The sequence below is a fragment of the Panthera tigris genome, chromosome E3 (assembly GCF_018350195.1).
Source record: "Panthera tigris isolate Pti1 chromosome E3, P.tigris_Pti1_mat1.1, whole genome shotgun sequence".
Classification (NCBI taxonomy): Eukaryota; Metazoa; Chordata; class Mammalia; order Carnivora; family Felidae; genus Panthera; species Panthera tigris.
This window is the reverse complement of record NC_056675.1, coordinates 37,422,703-37,447,785: the sequence shown is the minus strand read 5'-3', so window position 1 is coordinate 37,447,785 and position 25,083 is coordinate 37,422,703. Positions and strand designations below refer to the sequence as shown.

At 49.9% G+C, this 25,083-nt stretch overlaps 2 protein-coding genes across 13 annotated transcripts in view; one reads left to right on the top strand and one right to left on the bottom strand.

The window, feature by feature from the left end:
* Window positions 1-10,249, bottom strand: part of ANKS3 (ankyrin repeat and sterile alpha motif domain containing 3) — a 34,028-nt gene extending 23,779 nt beyond the window's left edge. For 3 of the 7 annotated variants that reach the window (XM_007073363.3, XM_007073362.3, XM_007073364.3), the window contains exons 1-5: window positions 9,887-10,115; window positions 6,930-7,101; window positions 4,308-4,506; window positions 3,991-4,112; window positions 1,895-1,976 (exon numbers count right to left, since the gene is read on the bottom strand). In XM_007073363.3, coding sequence (XP_007073425.1) covers window positions 1,895-1,976; window positions 3,991-4,112; window positions 4,308-4,506; window positions 6,930-7,101; window positions 9,887-9,980 — 669 coding nt within the window. In that variant the 5' untranslated portion in view covers window positions 9,981-10,115. The other 4 variants (XM_042972202.1, XM_042972203.1, XM_042972204.1 and 1 more) reach the window with 4 other exon arrangements.
* Window positions 10,250-10,282: 33 nt separating this feature from the next.
* Window positions 10,283-23,905, top strand: DNAAF8 (dynein axonemal assembly factor 8). 6 transcript variants are annotated; one of them, XM_042972216.1, is made up of 11 exons: window positions 11,054-11,318; window positions 13,200-13,373; window positions 14,544-14,672; window positions 16,718-16,799; window positions 17,022-17,230; window positions 19,019-19,133; window positions 20,454-20,592; window positions 21,834-21,977; window positions 22,346-22,450; window positions 23,228-23,419; window positions 23,696-23,905. In XM_042972216.1, the coding sequence occupies exons 1-11, from the start codon at window positions 11,253-11,255 to the stop codon at window positions 23,871-23,873; spliced, it is 1,533 nt and encodes a 510-aa protein (XP_042828150.1). In that variant the 5' UTR covers window positions 11,054-11,252; the 3' UTR covers window positions 23,874-23,905. The 6 variants fall into 6 exon arrangements, with proteins under 6 accessions (XP_042828149.1, XP_042828146.1, XP_042828147.1 ...); XM_042972215.1 differs by lacking the exon at window positions 11,054-11,318 and adding an exon at window positions 10,283-10,360 and having other exon boundaries at window positions 16,718-17,230; XM_042972212.1 differs by lacking the exon at window positions 11,054-11,318 and adding an exon at window positions 10,367-10,681 and having other exon boundaries at window positions 16,718-17,230.
* Window positions 23,906-25,083: the final 1,178 nt, after the last annotated feature.

Genomic DNA, 25,083 nt, shown 5'->3' with positions numbered 1-25,083 from the left:
AACACAAACTATCCAATAAAGTGGGCCCCAAAATAGAAAAAACTCATAAAAAAAATACAAATTGGCCAATAAATGTATCTTTAAATGCTCAACTTCACCAATAAGTACAAACCCAAACGAGATACCACATTTCAGTCACCACATTGGCGGAAACTTAACACGACTGAGTTCCTGAGCTGGTGAAGACGTGAGAAAACGGGCACCTTCACATAATACTGGTGGGGAGGCAAGAGACCACCCTTCAGTGGGAATTTGTTAGGACTTCTATTTCTCCTGAACTTTTTTAACAACTTTATTAAGATATAATTCACGTACCACGCAATTCACCCACCTACAATGTATAATTCAGAGGCACGCAGCCATCACCACAATCAATTTCAGAACATTTCCCGCACCCTGAAAAGAGATCCTGTACCCCTTAAATACTATCCTCTCTCCAATACTCCCATCTCTCATCATCCCTTCCCACCCGCTGCTGCTGGCCCTAGGCCATCATTAATCTACTTTCTATCTCTACAGATTTGCTCATTCAGGACATTTCAAATATAAAGAATCATACAATATGTGGTCCTTTGTGCCTGGCTCTTATCACTCAGTAGTATTTTCAAGGTCCATGTTGTAATAGGTGTCAGAACTTTACTCCCTTTTATGGCTCAATAACATTCCATTGTGTGGAAAGACCACATTTTACTTATCCATTTATCGGTTGATGGACATGTGGATTTCCACCTTTTGGTTACAGCGAAAAAACACTGCTACGGACATTGTGTGTTAAGTGTTTGTGTGGACCTGGTTTCAATTCTCTGGGGGTCGATACGGAGGAGAGTGGCTTTATGTTTAACTGTTTGAGAAACTGCCGGACGGTTTTCCCAATAGGCTGCATCATTTTACATTCCTGTCAGCAGTGTGTGAGGCTTCCAACTGTCCACATCCTCACCCAATTATTACTGTCTGTCTTTTTATGTTACAGACGTCCCAGTAGTTTTGATTTACAATTCAACATGTGAGTTGGGGCGGCATGGGTGGCTCAGTCCATTGAGTGTCCGACTTTGGATCAGATCATGATCTCACGGTTTGTGGATTCAAGTCCCACATCGGGCTTGCTGCTGTCAGCGTGGAGCCTGCTTCAGATCCTCTGTCCCCCTCTCTCTCTACCTCTCCCCGACTTGCACTCTCTCAAAAATTGATTAAAAAAAAAAAAAACATTAAAAAAATTAACATGTGAATGCCAGCAACCCCTCCTACAGAAATACAATATACAGAAATACCTGCACGCAAGCCAAAGTTCCCTGTACAGAGAGGGTCTCTAGAGCACTGTTTATAACTGTAAAATGTAAGAAACCTAAATCTCAACTACTATGGAACTAATTAATTACACCTATATATACTGTAGAAGGAAAAAAAGGTCTATTGCATATTAAGTGATCTTCTAAAAGCTGCAGAGTAAATACACAGTAGAATCCCACTCTGCTCAAAATGGAATGCACTGTGTTTATACTTGTCTACAGGTACACCTTCCTAAGCAGAAGAGTCTGGGGCTGCCTGAAACCAAGTGGGCACCTTGGGGAGAAGCAGGGGGTGGCTGAAAAGGGACGAAGATCTTAGCATTCTTACTCCAATGTTTTTAAGTAATGGGATAAATTATTTACTTTCTAAAACATATTTTCCACAGTTTTGAAATGATGGCATTACAGGAACAGGTGTCTATTTTTACTCACCACTGTACCTGAGTGCCACACAACACTTGGCATCCACAGATACGATGAAAACGTGCTCAATAAATAGAAAGCGGCTACTTCTGTGCAGCAGAAAAATCCGTGATGGCTCATACTTCAAGGAGAGGATTCCTCACCTGCTGTGACTAAAGTGTAAGCTAACAAACAGGGTCACTTACATGATTGAGAAAATACTGCACAATTATTTCATGGCCAGAGGCAGCTGCTTCCATCAAAGGAGTAAATCCATATACTGGTTCCCTACAAGACAGAGGCCATGGTCAGACAATTATTGGAGAGAAGTTTGCCACGCAGAAGCTTCCCTGCTGCAGACAAGACCAAGCCGGTGCAAAGTCACCCTTCCCTAAGCACAGAGGTCTCCCTCTCCCCAGAACCAACAGAGAGATGTGAAAAAGTTCACATTAACACATCAGCCTCATAAATTCTTCTGGTTCTACCCGTTTTTTAAGTTTATTTATTTGAGAGAGACAGAGAGAGAGAAAGAGGGGGCACTCGGGTGGCTCAGTCGGTTAAGCGTCCAACTCTTAGTTTCAGCTCAGGTCATGATTTTATGGTTTTGTGAGTTCAATCCTGCTTGGCATTCTCTGTCTCCCTCTCTCTCTGCCCCTCTGCCACTCACGCTCTCAAAGTAAATAAATAAATTTAAAAATTAAAAAAAAAAAAAAGGGGGAGACAGAGAGCAGGAGAGGGGCAGAGAGACAGGGAGGGAGAGAATCCCAAGCAAGCTCGACGTTGTCAGCACAGAGGCCAACATGGGTCTCAATCTCATGACCGTGAGATCATGACCTAAGCCAACACCAAGAGTAGGACGCTTAACTGAATGAGCCACCCAGGTGCCCCCGATAATCACTCCTAAGCTGCTTCCACTTGCCACCTCTTAAATTTCCATTTTAATTACAAGCCGAAAGCAACTGTTGCCCTTCACTGCACACCGAAAGCCAGCGTCTCCCTTCCACCTATCCAGATCCTATGCCTTGAGCTCAACATCTTCCAGAAACCCTCCCAAAAGCTCCAGGACCAACCATCTACCTTGTCCTTAGTTTGCCTAGTATCTGATGCTTATTTTGGGGTTTGCTTACAATTTGCTCAGCACTGCCTACAGCTGCCCTCTGACCCTCACTTCCCTTCAGACTGGTCTAGAAGACAGGAACCAAGCTAAATCCCGGGTTTCATCCATTGTAAGATACACCATTTTTGCATTTTAACATCTCTGAAGCCAGAATTTATCTTAAAATCAACAGGCAAGTGGCATTTCGATCAGTGGCGCTTCTTCCTCAGTGGCATATGAAACGGTGGTGTGTATAAGAGATGGCTTCAGCCAGGGGCGTGCACAGTGTCAGGTGGATGCGGGGCTGGTACTTGCTGTGCTGAAAGGGGATTATCGCTGTGACATGCTTTGGACGACAACACCCCTTCCGGCTTACAAAACTCATGACTGCTTTCAAAGCATCACCTCACCCAACACAGACAAAGGCAAGAAGGAGAAAGGAGTTAGCATTTAATGCATGTAAACGGAGTGCCATTCACAATGCCAGGCCCAGGCCCCTGATGTGTGACAGAACATGTAATTTTTCTAACAACTCCATGACACAGGTATTGCCATCTCCAGTTTTCAGGCTCAGTGGCGCCTGGGTGACTCAGTCAGTTAAGTGACTTCGGCTCAGGTCAAGATCTCGCGGTTCACAAGTTTGAGCCCCATCTGGCTCCCTGCTGTTGGCACAGAGACCGTTTAAGAGTCTCTGTCCTCCTCTCTCTGCCCCTCACCTGCTTGTGCTCTCTCTCTCTCAAATATAAATAAACATTAAAAAAAAAAAAAAAAGAGGGACACCTGTGTGGCTTAGTCGGTTAAGCGTCCAACTGTGGCTCAGGTCATGATCTCGCAGTTCGTGGGTTTGGACTCTGTGTTGACAGCTGGGAGCCTGAGCCTGCTTCGGATTATGTGTCTCCCCCTCTCTCTCCGCCCTTGTCCTGCTCACACTCTGTCTCTGTCTCTCAAAAATAAATTAATATTTTGAAAAGTTAATAAAAAAAGAGAAAGGAAGGAAGGAAGCAAGGAAGAAAATGAGACTCAGAGCACTTAAAGTGCTGGACCCAATGTCCCCTGACAGATGCAGGAAAAAGCTCAGCCTATCCTCAAGCTCCCCATGCCTGGACAGGACTGTCCCCTCTGCCCAAGGCAGGGGCTACTCTGCACTCTAGCCTCCCCAGCTGCCCTCCTCAGAGTCAGAGCGACCACCAAAGACCTGGTAATCACCTCACGTTGGCATTCGCTCCACTGTCCAAAAGGAACTTGACCATCTGCTGGTGCCCAGCGCTGGTGCAGTGGAAGAGGGCAGTCCAGCCTTGAATGTCCTTCATTTCCAGCTCGGCACCTTGCTTCAAGAGAACACAGAATGCTCGTTACAGCCTCAGCTCCTCTGTGTGGGGCGGGCGCCCTCCAGGCCGTCACACTGCAAGAATCAAAGTGATTACACGAACACGCACACGCACACCATGGTCTGCGGTGGTTCACGTCTCTGCCAGAGCCGGGAGCCCCGCACATTTCTGAGCCTGAGTCCCCTCGTAGCTCACCTGGAGGAGAAAGTAGGCGATGCTCTCGTTGCCACAGCTGGAAGCCAGCATCAGTGGAGTCTGCCCTTCCGGGGTCGGCACATTCACACTCACCCCCGCCTCAAGCAGCAGGTGCACGATGGTATCGTGTCCAATGTAGGAAGCGTACATCAGCGGGGTCCAGCCACCACCATTCTTCTTATTCAAATCTAACTCTCTCCTAAACAAATGCAAGATATGCTAGACATGTCCCGCCATCTCACGTGTGAGGTTTACCAAAGCCAGCGGCAAGGCCAGGCCAAGACAAAGAGGGGGAAGTACAGCCAGGAAGCAGAAGTTATCTGCCATGCTGGACATCATAGGGGAGGGGAGGAAGACAGGGGAACAGTTAGGTTTGCTGTACAGCTGCCTCTGCAAAGTCCACAGGGCTATCTTCCTCCTCCAACTGCACATTCTCATTGGCCCCTCCTCCTATCCCAAGGCCAGCAATTCTCTTCTTTCCTACCCCCAGCAACACAGATGGTTCTCAACCGGGGGATTCTGCCCCCCAGGAGACATTTGGCAAAGTCTGGACACATTACTGGTTCACAAGTGCATAAGGAAAAGCTACTGGCATCTAGGGGGTGGAGGCCAGGGATGCCGCTAAATATCCTGCATGCACAAGTCAGCCTCCCAACAGAGAATGATCTGGCTTAGATTGTCAGGAGTGCCAAGGTCAAGAAACTGTGACCCGGAGCCTTGATTGCCTTCCAACAGACCAGGATCTGCTAGTCCGGTGCTGGGTGGAAAGGAAAGGGGAAGGGACTCAGACAATGGGTAAGATTTCTCCCTCGTCACCTCATCCTACAAAAACATTCTTGGAAAATCAGTACCCAGAGGATCCTATCTTTTTCATTGATTTCCACCAAAATTCTAAAGAAGCATTTCCCCCAGGAAAAAAAATTATGGGCTTCCTACCCCAGAGTTTGGGCCTGGGGCATAGAAATAACATCTACTTCCAGAACACCCTGCATGGTTCATGCCCCACAGCTTTCCTCTTGCACAATCCCAGCCTCCAGTGGAGGTAGGCGATGCTCTCGTTGCCACAGCTGGAAGCCAGCATCTGGCAGTCCAGTCTGACAGTCAACCCACAGTCTGTACCTCTCAGAGGTTTGGACACAAGAAGCCACGCCAGACAATTATGTTCCATTTGCTAGCACCTTCTATTCACTCCGGGATACCCATGCAGCCATTCCAGAAGGTCCTGATCCCAGGAATGCAATGGTAGCCACTGGCTGGGAGAGCGCACAGAGACCAGACCATCCTGGCCAGATGACCTTCGCTGGTGGCTCAATTCCATGTGGAGAAGAGCCCAGCCCTCCACAGAGTGTCTCTGAGGCTCTGACATGTCCAGTTGGGCCCAAGCCTCCCTTGTGATGCCTCTACTCGCTTCAGGTCCCAGTCTGCTGTCAGCAGCCTTGGTGTCAACTAGGGCTACAGTCCCAACCAGAGCACAAACACTTCCCCTCTCCCCTGTGGAGCCATTCCAGACTGTGCATTTATTAATTTTTGTAATGTTCTATTTATTTTTGAGAGACGCAGAGTGAGAGTGGGGGAGGGGCAGAGAGAGAGGGAGACACAGAATCCGAAGTAGGCTCCAGGCTCCGAGCTGTCAGCACAGAGCCCGATGTGGGGCTCAAACCCACAAACTGTGAGATCATGATCTGAGCCGAAGTCGGACGTCCAACCGACTGAGCCACCCAGGCGCCTTCCTGGACTATGCATTTAAACAGTACACCCAAAGGCTTAAAAACCCAAGAACGCCAAAGGAGCAAAGTTGTAACTGGGGTCTCAGTGACCCTGTGAGGGAATGTGCTGCTTGTGTATCCAGCTAACATTCCAAAAGCCACCTGGTACAGGAGTACAAAACATTATGTCTTACCACAGTGCTATACTTGTACTTAACTGGCCACATATTTATAAGAGGCAGTTATGACTTAGGAACCAGAAACCCAGGGCTTATACAAGGCTTTGCTCTGGCTCCCCAGGAACTGAAACAGGCACACGTAGATATAGACATAGATGGTTTCTCCTAGTTGTCAATGAGAAACAGAAACAATGAGGTGGATGTAAGGGGGTGGAGGCAAGGAGATTGGTCCTTTTCCAAAAACTAAATTAACACATGTGTAAGACTGCAGGTGGCAGTCAGGTGGCAATCCCCAGAGAGGAAGATGAACCCCACCTCCTCCTCCTCTATGGTAGAAGCCAGAGTGACAGGAAGGCACAAGGGATAAAAATGAATCTCCTGGGGAAAGGAGGCCACAGGGCATCACTTTCTAACGTTATTTTTGTTTTGTCTGAGCACTTCTGCAGTTAGTAAAAACCATAAAATGACTATAGTTAACAAAAGTCTGAAATGATTCATAAGCTTATGAAAAAAGCCCAAACTGTCGTTTTCTTCTTAGGAGTAAAAACGGACTTATTCGTGTCCAGCCTAAATCATTAGTGACAGCTGTCCGACAGACACAGGGACATATCTCGGTGTGTTCCATGTCTGCGACTGTGTGCAAGGCCCCATAAGCTCACTGACAGCCCTACCTGGGATCTGAAGCCACAGAGACGGTACTCAAAATCTGAGCAGGAACATTTCCCAAGGTCTCTTACCGCTGCACACATTCCTTCACCACTTCATATTGGCCAATGGAAGCAGCTGTGTGAAGATCCAAGGGGACGGCCAGCTCCTCCCGGCCGACCTGAGCACCCAGCCCATGCCACATGGACAAGCTGCAGTTCAGGAGTTCTGGCTCACTGGCTTCATCGCTGAGCTCCGACATCACTGTGGAGGGAGATCGAGGGGTTAGAGCGTTCCTTCCTGGTTGTTCCAGGGAACAGAACAGGATGGTCACACTCCCACCTGCAGTAGGCGGCTGGGCACTATCCTAGCAGACTGCCACTCAATGCAGCCAACTCCTGGGACAGACTTAGAAGATTATCATTAAGTGCTATGTGGTTTGGGCAGCTCCATCCTTCTAATACCGGTGAGCTTGTCACCAGACACAAAGAAAGGAGCATATATGGTGAGTCACACATGCAGTGGACACTTTCCTTCACCAACCCTCAGGCCCCAGTTCTACAAAGGGAATTCTCCAGTAACTCAGGAAGCCTGACAACCTCTTGGATGGGCAGTTAAGAAACGTTAATTGGGTCACTGGACCTAATCAACTCCTGGGTGTGGTGGGAAAGAAGCCTGGACTTGGGAGTTATATCAAAATTTAGCTCTGCTATTTACCATCTCCAGTCTTTACTTCTGCACTAATGGGGACATAGCTCAAGGGGCTGTTGTTAAACACACATGGACGAAAGGATAAGTAAACAGTGGCACAGCTGTATATTGGAACGCTACTAATAAGCAGAAGGTACAAACAGTTGACACACACAGTAATAGACACAACATATGAATGAACATCAAACTCACTGTGCTAAAGAAGTCAGACTCAAAGGCTACCTACTTTATGATTCCATTTACAGGACATTCTAGAAAAAACAAAATGGAAGGGCTGGAGGACAGATCAGTGGGACTGGGGTAGGAATGGGGGGACCACAAAGGGACAGCAAGAGGGAATTTGGGGGGAATGTTCTATATACTGGTTGATAGACATGTTGACTCTATACGTTAATCAAAACTCATAGACCCAAACACCAAATGAGTGAATTTTAATGTAAACATTTTTTTTTAAATAAAAATCCTTGTTTATTTTTGGGAGAGAGAGAGAGAGAGAGAGAGAGAGAGAGACAGAATGTGAGTGGGGGAGGAGCAGAGAGAGAGGGAAACAGAAATTGAAGCAGGCTCCAGGCTGTGAGCTCTCGGCACAGAGCCCAACACAGGGCTGAAACTCAAGAACGGTGAGTTCATGACCTGAGCCGAAGTCAGACATTTAACCGACTGAGCCACCCAGGAGCATCCTAATGTAAAAATTTTAAACAAATCTTTAAAAAGAAAAGACAAGTAAGTCCCAGCACAGAAACTATGATGTGATTGGTGTTTGGCAAAGGTTGACTGAGTAGGAATCCAACCATACATTCCTTGAAAACAGGAGGGATGGGAGAGTGATACACTGGAAAATTTGTGGGGTGGTGGAACGTTCCTGGAGAGCCACTATACCAGGATGAGGAGTCCATGAAAGTCCTTTATTCTGGGAATCCTAACCAAATCAATGCCAGGCCATTAGCTTCCTATTAGAACCTTTAGGTCCCCAAGTAACATTTGTCTCCTACCTACTATAGGTGGGAGAGAACAAGGAAACAAGTATAGCAAAAAGAGAAAAGGAGGGTCACGTCCATTCAGATGGCCTAAAGGCACTCCAGGAATTCACAGATGCATTAGGACCTCAGTCTCTACTAAAGAATGCTTCCACACTCCAGGTAACAGCTGAGATGGCCAAACAACCAACAAGCCACCAATCTGAGGGACAAAGAATCTGTAAGCCCTTGGCCAGAATATGTGTACATATGATGGGGCCTGTAGGTAACCAAGTTCAGAGCAAAGCCCAACGTTCTGGTACCACCACCTCCTCACACTGGCAGGGCCTGAGATCAACCAGCTTTCTCACTCTGCAGGCAAAAAACCCCAACCTGAATAGTCCAAGCCAACAAATACTGGGTAAGAACCCAAATAAGCTGAGTGCCAGTTCAGGGCCCCTTTCCACACATCCCTCGAGCCTCCTATAGGTGGGTCTCTTTTACTCCAAATGCCTCCTCCAGAGTGGAGTCCATGCAGTCTCTCATATATTTTTTAAAGTTTATTTATTTACAGGAGTGCCTGGGTGGCTCGGTAGGTTAAGAGTCCCACTTCGGCTCAGGTCATGATCTCGTGGTTTGTGGGTTAGAGCCCCGGGTCAGGCTCTGTGCTGACAGCTCAGAGCCTGGAGCCTCCTTCGGATTCTGTGTCTGCCTTTCTTTCTGCCCCTCTCCCACTCACAGTCTGTCTCTCTCCCCTTCAAAAATAAAGACATTAAAAAAAATTAAGTTTATTTATATATTTATTTTGAGAGACAGAAAGTACAAGTGGGGGAAGGCCGGAGAAAGGAGAGACAGAATCTCAAGCAGGCTCCGCAGCCACAGCACGGAGCCCCACGCGGGGCTCGAACTCACAAACCATGAGATCATGACCTCAGCCGGTCATGAGCCGAGACCAAGAGTCGGAAGCTTAACTGCCTGAGCCAGCCAGGTGCCCCTATGTGGTCTCTCTTATTATTAGAGGCTCAGGTGTCCCTCACCCTCCAAGGCGGCAATCACAACCAGGCCCGGCTCTAGGAGCCTATGGAGGGAGAACTCGGATGCCACGGGGCCGTAAAGCGACTGGTACTTCTTTTATCACCATGCCACATGCCACACACTCTACAATGATGGGGTATTTGTTATGAATAAAACGATTACGTTCATCCATACATTTGTACACTTGCTTAGTATCCATTACCTTTTCAATAACCCAAAAACCTTAACTAAAAAATAATGACGCTGAGGGTCGGCCGCCACGCCCACAGGGAGGAAGTCTGCAAAAGCCCAAGGGCAGCCCGTCTCGTCCTGACGCGTGAGCCGTTCGCGCAGACTGGGGTACCCACCCTGGTTGTCAGGCCCCGGGGTGGGTCCTTCGAGAACACCGCCAGGCCAGACCGCACAGACATCCCCTGACACCTCCTCCTGGTAATCCCACATGGCACGTGGCTCTGCCGTCGCCTCTACAAGGATGCAAAAGCGGAAGCGTCGCCAGAAACTCACGCGGCTACCAAGCGGCGGGCCGGGCCTGGCGGCAGACAGGCAGACGGCAAGTGTCGGCCCCAGGCGGTGTCGGGCCGCCACCGAGCGTACCTGCGCTGAGTCCCGGTGCGCCGCCGCACTCTCTCAGTCGGGCGCGCTCTCCGCCACGCACGCCCGGGCTCCCTCCGCGCGGGCTGCCGCCGCAGCGCCCGGACACCGCGGCCCCGCTCCCGCCCCGGAAGTGGTTGCGGGAGGCGCGGAGCACGCCGGGACTCTCGCCGGGCCGCGGGGCGCTCCCGGCGCTGTGGAATTTGTCCGTCCCGCACCCGAGCCTTCCGGTCAGCTCGCCCGGCTCGCTGTGTGACCCCCGCGGCAGCCAATCAACAGGAGGAGTTCGCCTTGCCCCTCCCCTCCGCTAGCCAGGGAAACCAATCCTATTTCAAGAGAGGCAGGACGCGCCAAGTCCCGAAAGAGGAGCGGGGGGAAAAAGTGCGGTTGGCAGTCCAGTAATGTAAAACTGCCGAGGGGGGATTGCAAAGGCGGTGACAGCCTCAGTAGTTGCGCCGCGGCCCGGGGGAGCGAACGGGTCCGGGGGAACGCACTGGGAACTGTTTATAGTCCTGTCAAAACTGAGCAGAGAGGGGAGGTAGAGGCCTGAGGTGAGTGGCCTCCGAAGGTACATGTCGGGATTTTGATGGGACGGGGGCGGGAAACGGGTGGGTGGGGACGGGTGGGAAGACGAGCGACGTGTTTTCCTGTTTCCCAGCTTTAGAATTTAAAAGACTGGTCCGGGAGGCTGTTGGCGTCCAGTTGTCAGGACAACGGGGCTCCTAGGCCAGAAGGGCGGGGGCGGAGATAGGGGCGGGGCTAACGGGCTGCCGCGAAGAAACGGACGTGGAATTTGCTCCAGGGTTCGGAGGAGACTCGAGCAGCTCCGCCGCTTAGCTTTAGGCGTTAACCCCAGTCAGCAGGTTAAAGTGAACTCGCCGTGGTGTTCAGGACCCTCCGCGATCTGGTCTGTCATCACCGCATATTCTCGCAGCAGATACTTTCTTACCCCAACATGTTGGGCAATTTTCACTCTCCTGAGCCACTGTACATGTTCTTGCTGCAACCTGTAATGCCTTTCCCTACCCTGTTGCCTTGCCTGTCTGAAGAACCTAGAATATCTGGCGAATCTGTTACGCTACAGTCTGCCCTACAGAGCCCGGTTCCAAAAAACATCCGCTGATGTGTTATGAGCTGCGTCCCCACCCTGCTGTTCACAGTTCAGGGTGCACCAAGCTCCTGCTCCAGGTTCTGTGAGCACAAAAGCACGTACCCCACCACTCACATCTGCTACTGCTGCCTTCATGGGGGCCCTGACACAGAGTAATAGCCAGGCAGGGCTAGGGCGGAAGTGCTCTCTTCTCATAGTATAGGCACAGCGGGCTGTATCTGGGGGCTGCAGGGGATGTCCAGACACTGGCTCCGAAGGTAGTACCATCATCCCACATTCCTAAAGCTACCTTGACCCCTGAGGGCCCAGGCCTTCTCCTGTTAGGAGTACAAAAGATGGAAGGGGCTGGTTAAGTGCCTGGGTGTCAGGGGTTAAGTGGTGACTCCAAAAAAACTTTCCTGGGGACTCCTTTGTAAAGGGGGCAGTAAAGTGTAGTGAGGCTTGAAATCCCTTCTAACTTTGCTGCAAATTTTGTCTTTGCCATTTACTAACAATGTAACTTCTCTGAGTCTATAAAATGTAGATAGTAATGGTATTTATGTTACTTGGGATATAAATACCTTACATAATCTGTATATCATACACATATATCATTCTATTTATCATATACATATACATGTATGTATGTATATGGTTACATTATATATTTATGTATATGGTTACATTATATATTATAGGTATAGATATATACATCTAGATATATATAGATATACATACACACATACAGTTGACTCTTGAACACAGGACTTAGGAGGACCAATACCCCGCGCAGTCAAAAATCCACATATAATGTTTAAGATTTTCTTTCTTTTAGGGGCACCTGGGTGGCTCAGTCAGTTAAGCATCCAACTTCAGCTCAGGTCATCATCTCATGGTTCGCGGGTTCGAGCCTTGCATTGGGCTCTTCACTTTCAGCACAGAGCCCGCTTCAGATCCCCTGTCTCCCTCCCTCCCTCTCACTCTCTCAATCTCTCTCTGCCCCTCCCCATTCATGCACACCCTCCCCCTTCTCCAAATAAATAAATAAATATTAAAATAAAATATTTTTCAAATGCTTATTTTTTTGAGAGAGAGAGAGAGAGAGAGAGAGTTGGACATTGGACGTTTAACTGACTGAGCCACCCAGGTGCCCCCTTAAGATTTTATTTTTAGGGGCTCCTGGGTGGCTCAGTCGGTTAAGTGACCAACTTTGGCTCAGGTCATGATCGTGCGGTCCATGAGTTCGAGCCCCGTGTCGGGCTCTGTGCTGACAGCTCAGAGCCTGGAGCCTCCTTCGGATTCTGTGTCTCCCTCTCTCTCTAACCCTCCCCTGTTCATGCTCTCTCTGTCTCAAAAATAAACATTAAAAAAAATTTTTTTTAAGATTTTATTTTTAAGTCATCTCTGCACCCAATTTGGAGCTCAAACTTAAAACCCCAAGATCAAGAGTCACATGCTCTACTGACTGAGCAAACCAGGCACACCTCCACATATAACTTTTGATTCCCTAAAAACTTAGCTACAATAGCCTACTGTTGACCAGAAGCCTTACCAATAACATCATTAGACGATTAACACATGTTGTATGTTACATGTATTATATACAGTATTCCCACATAAAATAAGCTAGAGAAAAGAAAATGTTAAGAAAATCATAAGAGAAAATACATTATTGTACTGACTGCATTTATTGAAAAAAAATCTGCATATAAGTGGGCTCATGCAGTTCCAACCTGTGTTGTTCAAACACACACACACACACACACACACACACACACACACACACGTGTGGGCACATTGACTAACAGGAACAGGAACCTGGAGAACCAGAAGGGAAACCAATGGGAGGTCTGGCAGTCTGTTTTCACCCCCCACAGGGTGGTAGACGCTTTGAAAAGGCAGCCCTCTCCCACTGCCCCACCCTGAGCTCTGGCCCTTGGCCCCTGGAACCCTCTCACCTCACCCTGTGTCCTCTGCAGGGGTGCTTGGATGATGGCACGCTGAGCAGCATCCCTGGAGCCTGGGTCCTCATGGCGTCCCAGGACAAAGATGAGGAGTCCCCACCTCCCTGGGCCTCCCAGACAGGGCCCTGGGATGCCATCCTTGAGGCCGTCAGGGAGCAGCTCCCATCTCTGGACTCTGATTCCTCCTTGGTAAGCAAGCGCCTTCTTCCTACGTTTTCCTGGGCCCCGATTGCCCTTTCTTCCCATGGCAAGCACAATGTTGACCCAAGAACAGCTTTGGAGCTTATCAGCTCCTGCATTTGTCCTAATTTTGCTTTTTGTCCTCCGAATACATTTCTTCATACTTGGCATCCTTACGGGCCATTTCAGTGACCTGAAATTATAACCGGAGAATTCCTCCAAGAGCTTATCGTGATGCATTGAAATGGTGGCATGCATTCATTCAACAAACATTTATGGAGCCTACTTTGCCTCTTCAAGAATAAGAAGCCCTTTGTGACATTACACACCTGGCAGACCCTGCCTCCCCATGATCGTGATTGTGTTTCTAGTTTCTACTGACTGATATCGAACACTGAACCGAGAACATTGGGTGACAAGAGTGACTCTGAATTCAGTCTTAAATCAGCTGTGCCAGCTTCTCCGCCTAGTGAAAAGTGGGCATGTGCACACACACAAGAATGGCAGTGACCCTATCGATGGAGAAAGGTAGACAAGGCCCCGGGCAGCAGCTCCCTAGTAGCGGGTGCCAAGCTCACAGTTTGCAGCTAGGCATTTAGAAGTAACCTGACAGGTTTGGGTCCTTCCTGGGATGCCTACAAAGACAACAGAGCGTCCTGGGCCTCAGGTATCTTCCAGCATGCGACAAAGCTAACGGAGAGTAGATAACATGACCCCAGTACCTTTTCATGTCTTCAGCCTCATTTGTTCTCGTCTTCAGATATCCTTGCAAGGTGAGCTGGTGACTCTAAGTGCCCCCTCTCCCCTTAGAGGCGCTAAGACACTGTGTCATTTATGGCTAAAGGTTACAGGCCAGGGGGAGAGCTGGGCTCTTCTTTCAGCTACCACCTTGCTGCCCTGTTCGTTCAGTGCCAGGTGTTATCTGAGCACCTGTTATGTTCAAGGTCTTAGGGGGTGGCAGGTATGTGCACAACCGGAGCCCGGGATCTCACTTCACAAGGCTGTGCAGCCGAGCCCTTTTCTAAATCAGTGGCGGGAACCAGCCAGGCCAAAGACCTCTGGGAGAAAGCTGATCTCCCCAGATCACTCTTGAGCAGCAGGGCAAGGGCAGACGGAGGCTGAGGCCCTCCTGGCTCTGCCTGCTGCCCTATAATTCAAAAGTCCTCTCATTTGTCACAGTCGGACTGCGAGGCAGAGGAGCTGTTCATCTTCCAGCGAGATCACACTGCCCTGATCCCAGACCTGTCGGAGGAGCTGGCCGAAGACGCTGCCGGGGCCTGGCTTGCTACGGTTGATGGGTCTTCTGAGGTCTGTAGAAGGCAGGCCCCGGGGATCCACAAAGCTGGGACCCTGCGGGCAGAATGGGGTGTGGGTGTGGGTGTCCGCGCTGTCACCTGACCCTATGGTGTGGGTCAAAGAGGTCAAAACTGCGGCACTCCCTAAACATTTGTTGATTTAATAAGGGTGACAGTGGGGATTCAGAGGCAAGAAGGTGCCCCTCACTGGAGAGGTGAGGTGAACACAAGAAACAATTAGAAATGCCAAAGCACACTCTGTAACCACGTATCACAGTCATCGCCAACTGTCAGAGCAAATTTTCCGTCTTCTTTTCTCATTTCCCAGAGCCCCAGGTAAGACCAAAAACTCTATCTAAAATTAATGGCTTGGGGCATTCACTTTCGAATGCTCTCTGTAAAGAGAGCTTTCCTACTATTCTTCCTTTCTAATCCTATATTCTAATAAACTTTTGCCTGCTGCTAAAAAAAAAAAAAATGGCTTGATGCTTAAAATTAATTGCTGGCTTTATAAATAGAACCCATCAATAGACTTTCATCACCGGGCAGGTCCCCAACTGATCAGGCCTTTCGGCTCTTCTTAAAGGGTCCGGGAGACAGGCCTACCTCTGCTGTAATTATTATGACTAGTTGTCACTCATTAACTAGGGGAAGTGGGTATGCTGTCACAGACCAGCACAGCCAGACATTCGTCAAAGCAGGGGAGGCAGATTTCATTCGGTAACTGCTGACAGCAGGGAAAGAGCTGAGTTCCCTCCGACTTGTGCAGAGGTGACCGGGGTTTCCAAGGGAGACTGAGGGAGGGGGAGAACAGGGCTCACTAGAGTCAGAGAAGTGAATGATCACAAAGAGCAGACCAGCGTGGGTGTGACTAGGCCAGGCGTGTCCGCTGGCAGGTATGGAAGTCGGGAGTCTATCCTCCCTGGAAGAAGGGAGACAGAGGCCATGTCCTTCCTGACGAGAACATTCCAAAGGAAAGGCTCTCAGGCCCAGGACAGATGCTTCTGGGTTGTAAGAGACACGTAGCTCCGAGTCTGAAGCCCTTTTTAGGAATTGCTCTTAAGAAAGGGAGGTCAGGGGCCTCTCATCAGGTGTTGGCTGGAACAAACACTGAATTCTCCCCACAGCACTGAGCTTTCTCAGGCAGATGTTTTCATGGACGGGGTCATGCTAGCCGTGTGCTGCTAGAAGCCATTCTAGAGTTTGGTCAAGTCTCAGTGCCAGTTTAGAGGCAGGGGTTATGTGCTGAGAGTTCTGGAAATCTCAGTGCAAGCACTGATACAGGGTCATCTTACAGAACGTTCATCATCATGACTCCCCCACTCAGCTACACCTAGAAGAAGGTCTGAAATTCCCAGGCCTGCCAAGACCTCTAGTTAGTTCAGGTGCGGGGATGTCCACGTGAGTTTATCTTGCGTTTTCTTCATTTCTACAATTACCTCAGCAACTGTCCTGGAGAATTTTTTTTTCCCCAACCTGGGACAGGAAAGTCTGTCCTCACTCATGGGGGCAGAGGCTGTGGGCTTGCTCTGGAGTCAGAGGGCCTGGGTTTCATCTTGTCTACCCCTTAATAGCTGTGTGGCCTATTTGCAGTGGCCAAAAGGTAACAACAACTCAATGGCCACTAACAAATGAAATGGGTCAACAAAACATAGTCCATACAATGGAATATTATGCACTCCATAAAAAAGAATCAAGTACTGACCCACAACCTCCATGCACCTTGGAAACACTAAGCTAAGCCAAAGGACACAAACGGACAAGTATTGTGTGATTCCACCTATATGAAATATCTAGAACAGGCAAATCCATAGAGACAGAAAGTAGACTGGAGGTTACTAGGGACCTGGGGGGAGGGAAGGTGCAGTCTCTTTGGGGTGATAAAAAAGCGTTGGAAATAGTGGTTACGATTGCACATTATGAATGTGCTTAATGTCACAGAATGATAAAATGGTTAAAATGGCAAATCTTATGTTACATACCTGTTTTACTGCATACACACAAAAATTCCCTCAAGTATGTTTTTGAGAACGCTGAGGACACCCATTTTGTCCACAGCCAGGTGCAGTGCCTGTGGAACCCAGCACAGAACCCTGGAGAGAGTGGGGCCCAAGGACAGAGGCTTCTGCCTCTCTGCAAGGTGGAGACCCTGGCGGGCCTATAGACAGCTGTGGGGAAACCAGTTCTCTTCTCAGGGTGCCCAAGGACACCCCCAAGTGGCAGGAAGACAACCATGGGGCTGTGTCCCTCAGCACCCAGGGTCCTCACCAGGGGCCGCAGGAGGAAGCCACCCTGTCCCCCTGGGAAGGTGACCTGAAAGCTGAGCCCCTGAGCGCTGCCTCACAAACCGGTTGGGCCGCAGACTATGCAGACCGCAGAGCCCTCCGAAAGGAGAGAAGGAAGATGATTGAGAAGGACATACTCCATAAAGTCACCTGGGATGCCCAGGACCCAGCCTGCAGTGACCAAAGTCAAGTGGAAGAGGCACCCTGTGCAGCGGCAGTGGCAGTTCCAAGACCAGAGACGCCACCAGAGGGGCCCCGGGAAGGACGGCTGGTGCTCTCCCTCAAGGTAGGCATCTTCCAGCCTGTGCTTCCTCAGGGCGTCCCCTGCACGTTGGCCGTGAGCTGGTCCTCCACAGGACAACCTGAGGGCTTGCCCACTACACCTGGGCTGCCATAACGGATGCCACAGACGGAGGGCTTAAAGAGAAATTCATTTCTCACAGTTCTGGAGGCTGGGGAGTCCAAGATCATGGCACCAGCACATTCAGTGTCTGGTGAGAGCCTCTTCCTGACATCTGGCTGTGTCCTCTTACGGTGGAAGAGGCGAGGGAGCTCTCTGGGGCCTTTTTATAAGAGCTCCACCTTCATGACATGATCACCTCCCGGTGGCCCCACCTCCAAACACCATCACATTGGGCATTAGGATTTCAATGTGTGGATTTTTTTTTCTTTTTTTTTTCTCCCCCCCCCCCCAACGTGTGGATTTTTGAGGGACACAGACATTCAGTCTACAGCAATGACCTTAAGCCCCTAGGCACATAGTCCTAGGTCCCCCAACCGTCAGTCATGCCTGTCTCAGTGGGTGTGTGGTCCTGACAGACAGACCATCCTTAGGTAGAGTTAACGAGAATAAGGAAGAACAAGGAGACTCCATCCTTCTTTAAAAGGAAGGGAAGAAGGAAAGAAGGAAGGCAGGGAGGAAGGGAGGAAGGAAGGGCTGTAGGAATACTAATCTAAAGCATGTTTATAAAGACAGACAGTCACATATAAGATATAGAACAAACTTTGTTGAAGCACAATTCCCAAAATCTTAAGGCTGTCACTTTCACACAAATAGTGTGAGCACCTGTTAACGTTGTATTTAGCTCATTAATGAGGGAACCGGCAGGAAGACAAAGCCAGGTCAAAGAGATTATGAGAAACTGGGATTTTGTAAAACTGGGGAAAAAGAAAGGAGTGCTGAGATAAAATTGCTATACTAAGTACAAAATTGGTCAACATCCTAACAAAAGTAACAACAAGTTGTTGTTACTTTTGGGGTTATCACCTCTACCAGACAGAAAAAACCCACTGTACCTGTTCTCAGTTTACAAAGTTGTAAAATAGGTGGGCCCTGGTCAACTGTGCAAGCCAAATTATTGTCCCCAGAAAGGTGGGCTTGTCACAAAAGCTCCAGCATGACATTTAAACATCACACAATTCCTTTTTTTTTTTGCCTTATTTTCAAATTTTGATAATTTTAACAACATAGAAAAACGGTATCAGGTTGTACATGGAGGTCATTTTTACCAATTTCATTCTCATCAGTTGTGGTTTAAACAAGCCATTCTTTCCATTCTGCTGGCCCCCAAACACTTCTGTTTTCACTCACCCTAGGGCCACAAGGAGCTACAAGGAACATCAATTCCCAATTACCTTCCTCCCTCCTCTCGCCACACCCGGAGGCCCCCAGCGCTCTTTTCCAAGTCCTTGCGTGGGAGCACCTGCCCAGAACAATCTGTTCCTTAAGAGAGCAAAACGTTTTAACCTCCCAACACTCTAAACCTGTATGAACCTAAAGAGTTTTAAGACAACACTGGGGTTTCCAGGTCAAACAGTGTCTCTGTGCCAAAAACAAAAGTGTTGCCTAAAAAAGGCATAGGAAAGAGAAGGCAGGAGACGCTGGCCCCACCCACCTTAATGGAGGTGTGAGTGAGAGAGGGAGCCCGTGCCAGTGTGGGCAGGCACCCAAACCCTCATTTCTAACCCATAACAACCCACGATGGCCTCTGTTGGTCACGGCAGCTGTGGAAGCAGGCACTCCTGCTGCCAGGACCCTGTGGCTGCATTTTAATCACTCCTTTAATTATTTCAGCAACTTGAAGAGTGGGATTTGGATCACATCCTTCAAAGTCTGGCAGGGCGAGAAGATGACAGGGGAGATGGCGCGCCTGGAGCTACGTGGTGGGCAGCTGACCGCCTGGGCCGAGGTCTGATCTTGAACGCCAGGGCCCAAGCGCATCCCCATCGGCAGCTCTTTCCAGGGGCTCTCAAAAATAGGGTCAGCCTGGCAGCCCACCATGTCCTCTCTGTTGCTCAGCCCTCATGGTCCCACACAGGTCAGGTGCCAGTCCGTGGAAATTTCACCCATTCACTCATTCACTCACTCATTCATTATACATATGACCCCCTGCTGGTGTCTGGAGTGGAAGAGGCTCTGGAGATACCACGGGGGCCTTCAGACACGGTCCCTACCCTTGACCCCCACCTTTTCCTCCTGCCCACCCCCTCGGGCCTTCCTCTCTCTCTCTGAGAGCAAACCAACCTGCATTTTGTGCTTCTTCACCCAGCTCCTAAGCAAACTCTGCTTCCATTCATCTCCCCATTTACCGAGAAAGCCAGGGATGTGATTACTGCCATTGCACCTGTGGGCTCGCTCTGGGCAGTTCTGTAAATAAAAGGAAAGCTCCTCTTCCCTCTCCATCCATCCCGGGCCACAAAGGTGAGTGAAGCAAAGGAGCAAGGTTTGTGGGTTCCGGCTTCCAATTCCGGAGCAAACTCCGTCTGTGACTGAGCCCCTGGTGCTGTTTCAACAAGGTTTTTTTGTTTGCTTGTTTGTTTGTAATTTAACGCCTTACAGCAGGGTGTGGAGAAACCCTCTCTCCTGTAAGGCAGTGGCTGTAATCCACGCACCCGTTTTGGAGGGCAATGTGGCAGAATCCATTCTCTATTTTAAAGGCACTGAAGCCTTCAATCCACTTATTCCACTGCTAAAGTCTATCCTAAATACCCCAGTGGGTGACGGTGTGTATTCAAGGATGTTTGTTGCAATACTGTTTATAATTGTGAAAATTTGGAAATGACCCATATTCAATATTCTATAGGAGGAGTCAAGCTAAAGCAGTTACAGCACAAAATGCACTAAAACCCAATGAAGGGAATCTATCTATGTTAACATGGAAAGACAATCTATACAGTGAAAAAAAATCTACAGAGGATAATCCTGTTGCCTTTTTTTTTTTTTTTAAGTGTTAATTGTTAATTATGGTTCCCTCTGACATGTGGGACTGAGGAGTGAGGTAAACTGTTAGTAGTAAGTCACTCCCTCTTTATGGGGATTGTGTACATACCACTCCCCTGGCCCTGCTGAGCTGGAGGTGGCGGTCTTTGTACAGGGCTGAGTGGCAGAGGACGTGCACAAGGTGAGGTGTGTCTACACAAAGGATTCCAAGGGGAATCAGTAGCTCAGGCTACTGTAAATCAAACAGGGGCAGTGTCCCCACTAAGCAGCCTCCCCGCTCTGCCCTCAGACCACACCCTGCTCAACACCCAGGACAGGCTCATGGAACGGCTCGCCCTCCTGGGTGCCACACAATCCAGAGCCTCTTCTGCCTGGAAGGCACCTGCTGACGCGCCCCAGGACACCAAGCAGCGGGAGACCAGCAGCAGGTGGGACTTCTTGCCAGCTACAGCCCTGTCCTCTGTGGAAGTGGCCCACGGACTTGCAGCATTTATTAGGCCTACCTGGGGGCGGGGGCACTTGATGTATATTTCTCATTTCATCTCAACAATCTGATCAGGTAGGTGCTGCTATTATCTTATCCCCGTGTTATAGATGGGGAAACTGAGGCTCAGAGGTTGGCCTGTCTAGGCCATAGATGGCAGGGCTGGGACTCGAGCCTCAGAGCACCTACTCCTTGCACACTCTATGGGAACCCTCCCTCCATCATCCACATGACTTCCCCAGACAAGGACCTGCCTTGTCAGACTGTTAGGCTAGCACTGGCCTGTGACCCAAGCCAGGCCAATCAGAGCCTTTCCCTGAGAATTCCCAGTCTCAGTGTGTCCGGATGGGGATGGGAGGGCTGAGAAAGGCCAGCTGTAGTGAGAAAGACTGAAGCCGGAAGGGAAGAGGTGGGGACAGGGCACCAGGATCCCTTAAAGCCTAGCTTCCCACACTTTGGTTGTTCCACTCTTTTTAGGAATCTGAGAGCCACTGAATCCCCCTTCTCACCTGAGCTACTTGGAGTGGGCTTCCGTTCCTAGCAACCCAGTGTCCAGTAGAAATATCTAGACCTGCACTGTCCAATTGATAGCCACTGGCCACATGTGGCTACTGAACCTTTGAAACATGTCTGGTACAAATGAGGAAATGATTTTTTTATATATATTTTTTAATGTTTATTTAATTTTGAGAGAGAGAGAGACAGAGCAGGAGTTGGGGAGGGGCAGAGAGAGAGGGAGACACAGAATCTGCAGCAGGCTCCAGGCTCTGAGCTGTCAGCACAGAGACTGATGCGGGGCTCCAGCTCATAAACTGCAAGATCATGACCTGAGCCGAAGATCATGACTGAGCTACCCAGGTGCCCCAAGGAAATGATTTAATTTTAATTTTTTATTTGATTTCAATTAGCAACATGTAAATTTAAGTAGCTACCTTTGGCCAGTGGCTACTGGCCACTGGGAAAGCACAGACCCTGAACATGTCAGTCACCATGGATGGTTCTGTTGGGCATTGTTGGCCAAATCTTGAGGGTTGTTCTGAAGAGCAAAAGAACAAGGGCACTTACAGGGCCTAGCTCAGTGCCCTGCACACGGTGGGCATCCAGTTGGGGGCAGCCCTGAGCCCAGCACAGGTCATACCATAATCACCCAGAAGTGACTCAGAAAACCCTGCTCTCTTATCTCAGAACTGCTCGGATGGAGCCGGGCTTCCAGGCTGAGCTGGGCCTAAGGCTGGCCAGCGGCCTGCAGCTAAGGGGCCCAGCAGAGCCTCCTACTGTTTTCATTGATTTGCGGCCCACGGAGCCATCGGACCTTGGGTCTTCAGAAAGGTACTGGAAGTGGTGACAGCCCTGTTTTGCATTAGCCACATTGGCCTCAGGAGGAGCAGGGGCTTCGACAGGTGGGACGGTGTGGGACAGCGCCCATGTGGGCTAGTACCAGAGCACTGCTTGGTGGAGAAGTGCTCGTAGCCAGGAGCTGAGCCCGGCCGGCAGTCCCACTTGGTCCCATCAGCAGGGTCTCCCTGCAGGGAGAGCAGAACCCAGGCAGAGCTTAAAGCCAGCAGTCTAGGCTTTGGTACATCACCCTGGAGTTTGTCCCTCCACCACTTGGCAGGAAACCTCAGTGGTCTTGGGTCAGTAGGGAGGCCCGGGTGGTGTGGGATACATTCTGTGAACCCAGGTTTCATCACCTCCAGCTCCAGCTCCAGCTCCTCTGACAGCGAGGAGGAGGAAGAGACAGCGGCTCTTGGAGACCAACAGGGACCAGCAGAGCAGGAGCGTCATTCCTCCCAGGGGCTACGGTAACCACCAAGGGGCTCCCACCACCTGGGCATGGTCCATCTCTGCTTTCCACAGCAAGCCCTCAGCCTGGCACGTTTGATGTTTGTGCTTTCAGCTTTGTCTTGCACCCACAGGGCCAGCACGTGTGGGCCTAGGGGTGGTCTGGGAGGTGGCCCGTGGGAGCCCACTTGGGGCCCAGCCTGGGCTGCTGTCCTCCTGACATCACCAAGGATACCTCGCTTCGCTCCTGAGAAGGGATTAGTACTTTCCTTCTAAAAAATAGCTCTCCAAATTGATTTGGTCCCTACTGCTGATAGCATTGGAAGTGAAAAGAAGTTGTCAGGATGGAGTAAAGTGATGGCTATTAGCTAGAAAGGAAAGGCCAGGGTGAATTAAAAAGTGCAATGTTAAATTCAGAGAAGTTTCCACTCTCCAACATGCAGAGACCCCACATGGTGGTCATGGGGCCACTTAGACTTATATGCTGTATCTATAGTTTTTGGAATTGAAAAGCCTGTGGATCCTACCCTGTGGGAATGTCAGAGTCAAAGGCAGTGTTCCCCCTAAAATGGAACATCATTAGGCGTATGGGAAAAAAGAAGAAAAATCTGAGTTGAGAAGCGTCACATAGGTTTCCTCCCACAGGCCTTTAACATGCTAACATGCCCTATGACCCAGCAAGGGCTGAGAGGCCAAAATCTTAACTGTCTTGAGAACCAGTGAACATGCTTCTGGAAGCACTCTGGATGGGGGGTCTGGCTCCACTTGGTGTTGAGGTTGCTTGTCATATGTCACAGGGACTGTACTGGGAAGAGTCAGCTTCTCCAGCAGCTCAGGGCATTTCGGAAGGGGACAGCTCAGCCCAATCTGCCAGCCACTGAGGGTCCCGGTGGCCAGAAGGCTCAAGTCCTTGAAGATACAGCCAGCTCCAGAACTGGGAGGAAGCAACATGTGACACACCGGGCTGAGAAGCAGAGCACCCAGACCAGGTGCTGCCCCAGGGCGCTGGAGGACCCTCTTGGGCCAGGGACAGCCAAGGAGGCCCGGGTGCCTCCTCTGGGCCAGCTGTAGCTGCCTCCAGGACTGGGTCTGAGAAGGAGCTTGGTGGGATGATTCGACTGTCCATCGACATACCCGGGCCCTGGTGGTCCCCTGGCTCTCCCGTGTTTCCATGAGAATGTGCTTATGTAGCCCAGGGACCCTCTGACTGGGGGCTGTCACCCAGACCTCTGTTAAAATGTGGTGTGATCATTCTATGCCCTCAGAGCAAAGATGCTAAATTTGCACACAGAGCGTGATGACAACTCCTTTGAAAAGCGTCTGGAGGGAGACTCCGCAGACAGTAGTCTGTGCGGACGGGGGGCTGTCCAGCCTGTTCACTGCTCCTGCAGTCTTCTCTTTAAGGTGCATCTGTTGTTTTCCATCATACGAGGTCTTTTTTAAAACTAAAACTGCAATAAAACATATTTAGAGAATTTCAAGGTTGAAAGGGTCTTTGAAGAGAATTTAGCCTGATCTTGAGTCCCTGGATGCTTGCTATTTTATGTGCTTGCATTAACATACCACACACCCCCTCACACACGCACACACACACACCAAATGGACTTTTTGATAAAGGGGTGAAGACTGGACTGTTTTTTTCTTTAACCAAGATACAAAGGCACACATCTGTTCTAGGGTCCTTCCTGACTTCGGGTGGGGCTGACCTTTACGTGGAGATAGAGTACTGAGTGTCCTAACACCCAAACTGTCCCCATGGAACAGAGAGCGGGGCCCCACCTCGTGGGCGACATCCTTCCCTGTTACTTTGCGAACATTATCCTCCACTGTCCTCCATATTCAGTCATTTCTTCCGGTTCTCAGCCCTGCAGCCCCCAATAGGCTGCAGCCCTGATCTGTGGCACCTCTCTTCTCTCACCAACTTGTTTCCAGGATTCTGTCTCTGCCCCTGCTCCCTGGTAAGAGCAGTCAGCTCGAGTCTCTCCACATCACAGGCTCAGCAGCTTGGCAGGGTCCTTAGCATTTAAGAATGTATTCCAGCATTCAGCTGGAGTCATCACTTGCTGCATGTGTTGAGGCTGGCCAAGGGTCTCTTGTCATCAAGCCCTGCCCTAGGCAAGGCAGGCTCTGCCTGGCCTCAGCCACAGATAGCCACGATCGGGGCCACAGACCCCACTTGACGTGGCCCAATGACAAGGGGCCAGGTGCAAGACAGCTTCCACCAAGGCCACAGGAGGCCCCGGGTGGGCCTACCTGCAGGGAAGGTGGCCAGGCTGCATCACCTGCGCTCCTGGCTCTTCGCACATCCACGGAGACCCCTCACCCTCTGCACCACATGCAGTGTGGTCGGGGCTCCACCACAGAAGCCCAAATGTGACACACCTCCACCCATGCGGCCTGTCAAGTGCAATGGCCAGCTTTCCCCCCCATCTCTATCCCTTTCAAATGCCAGAAATTTGGGATGCTTCACAAACAGTGACACAAAATAACTTCTTTGTTCCAAGTTCAACGCAGTGAACCACCAGTAAGGCAAGTCAAGAAGATGACGTGGTAGACCCGAGCTCAAAACCAGTTCTGCCACCTGAACAAGGTGCTAAAACCATTCAGGACCTCAGTTTCCCCTCTGTAAAAGGAGAGGCACAAAAGCCGTATG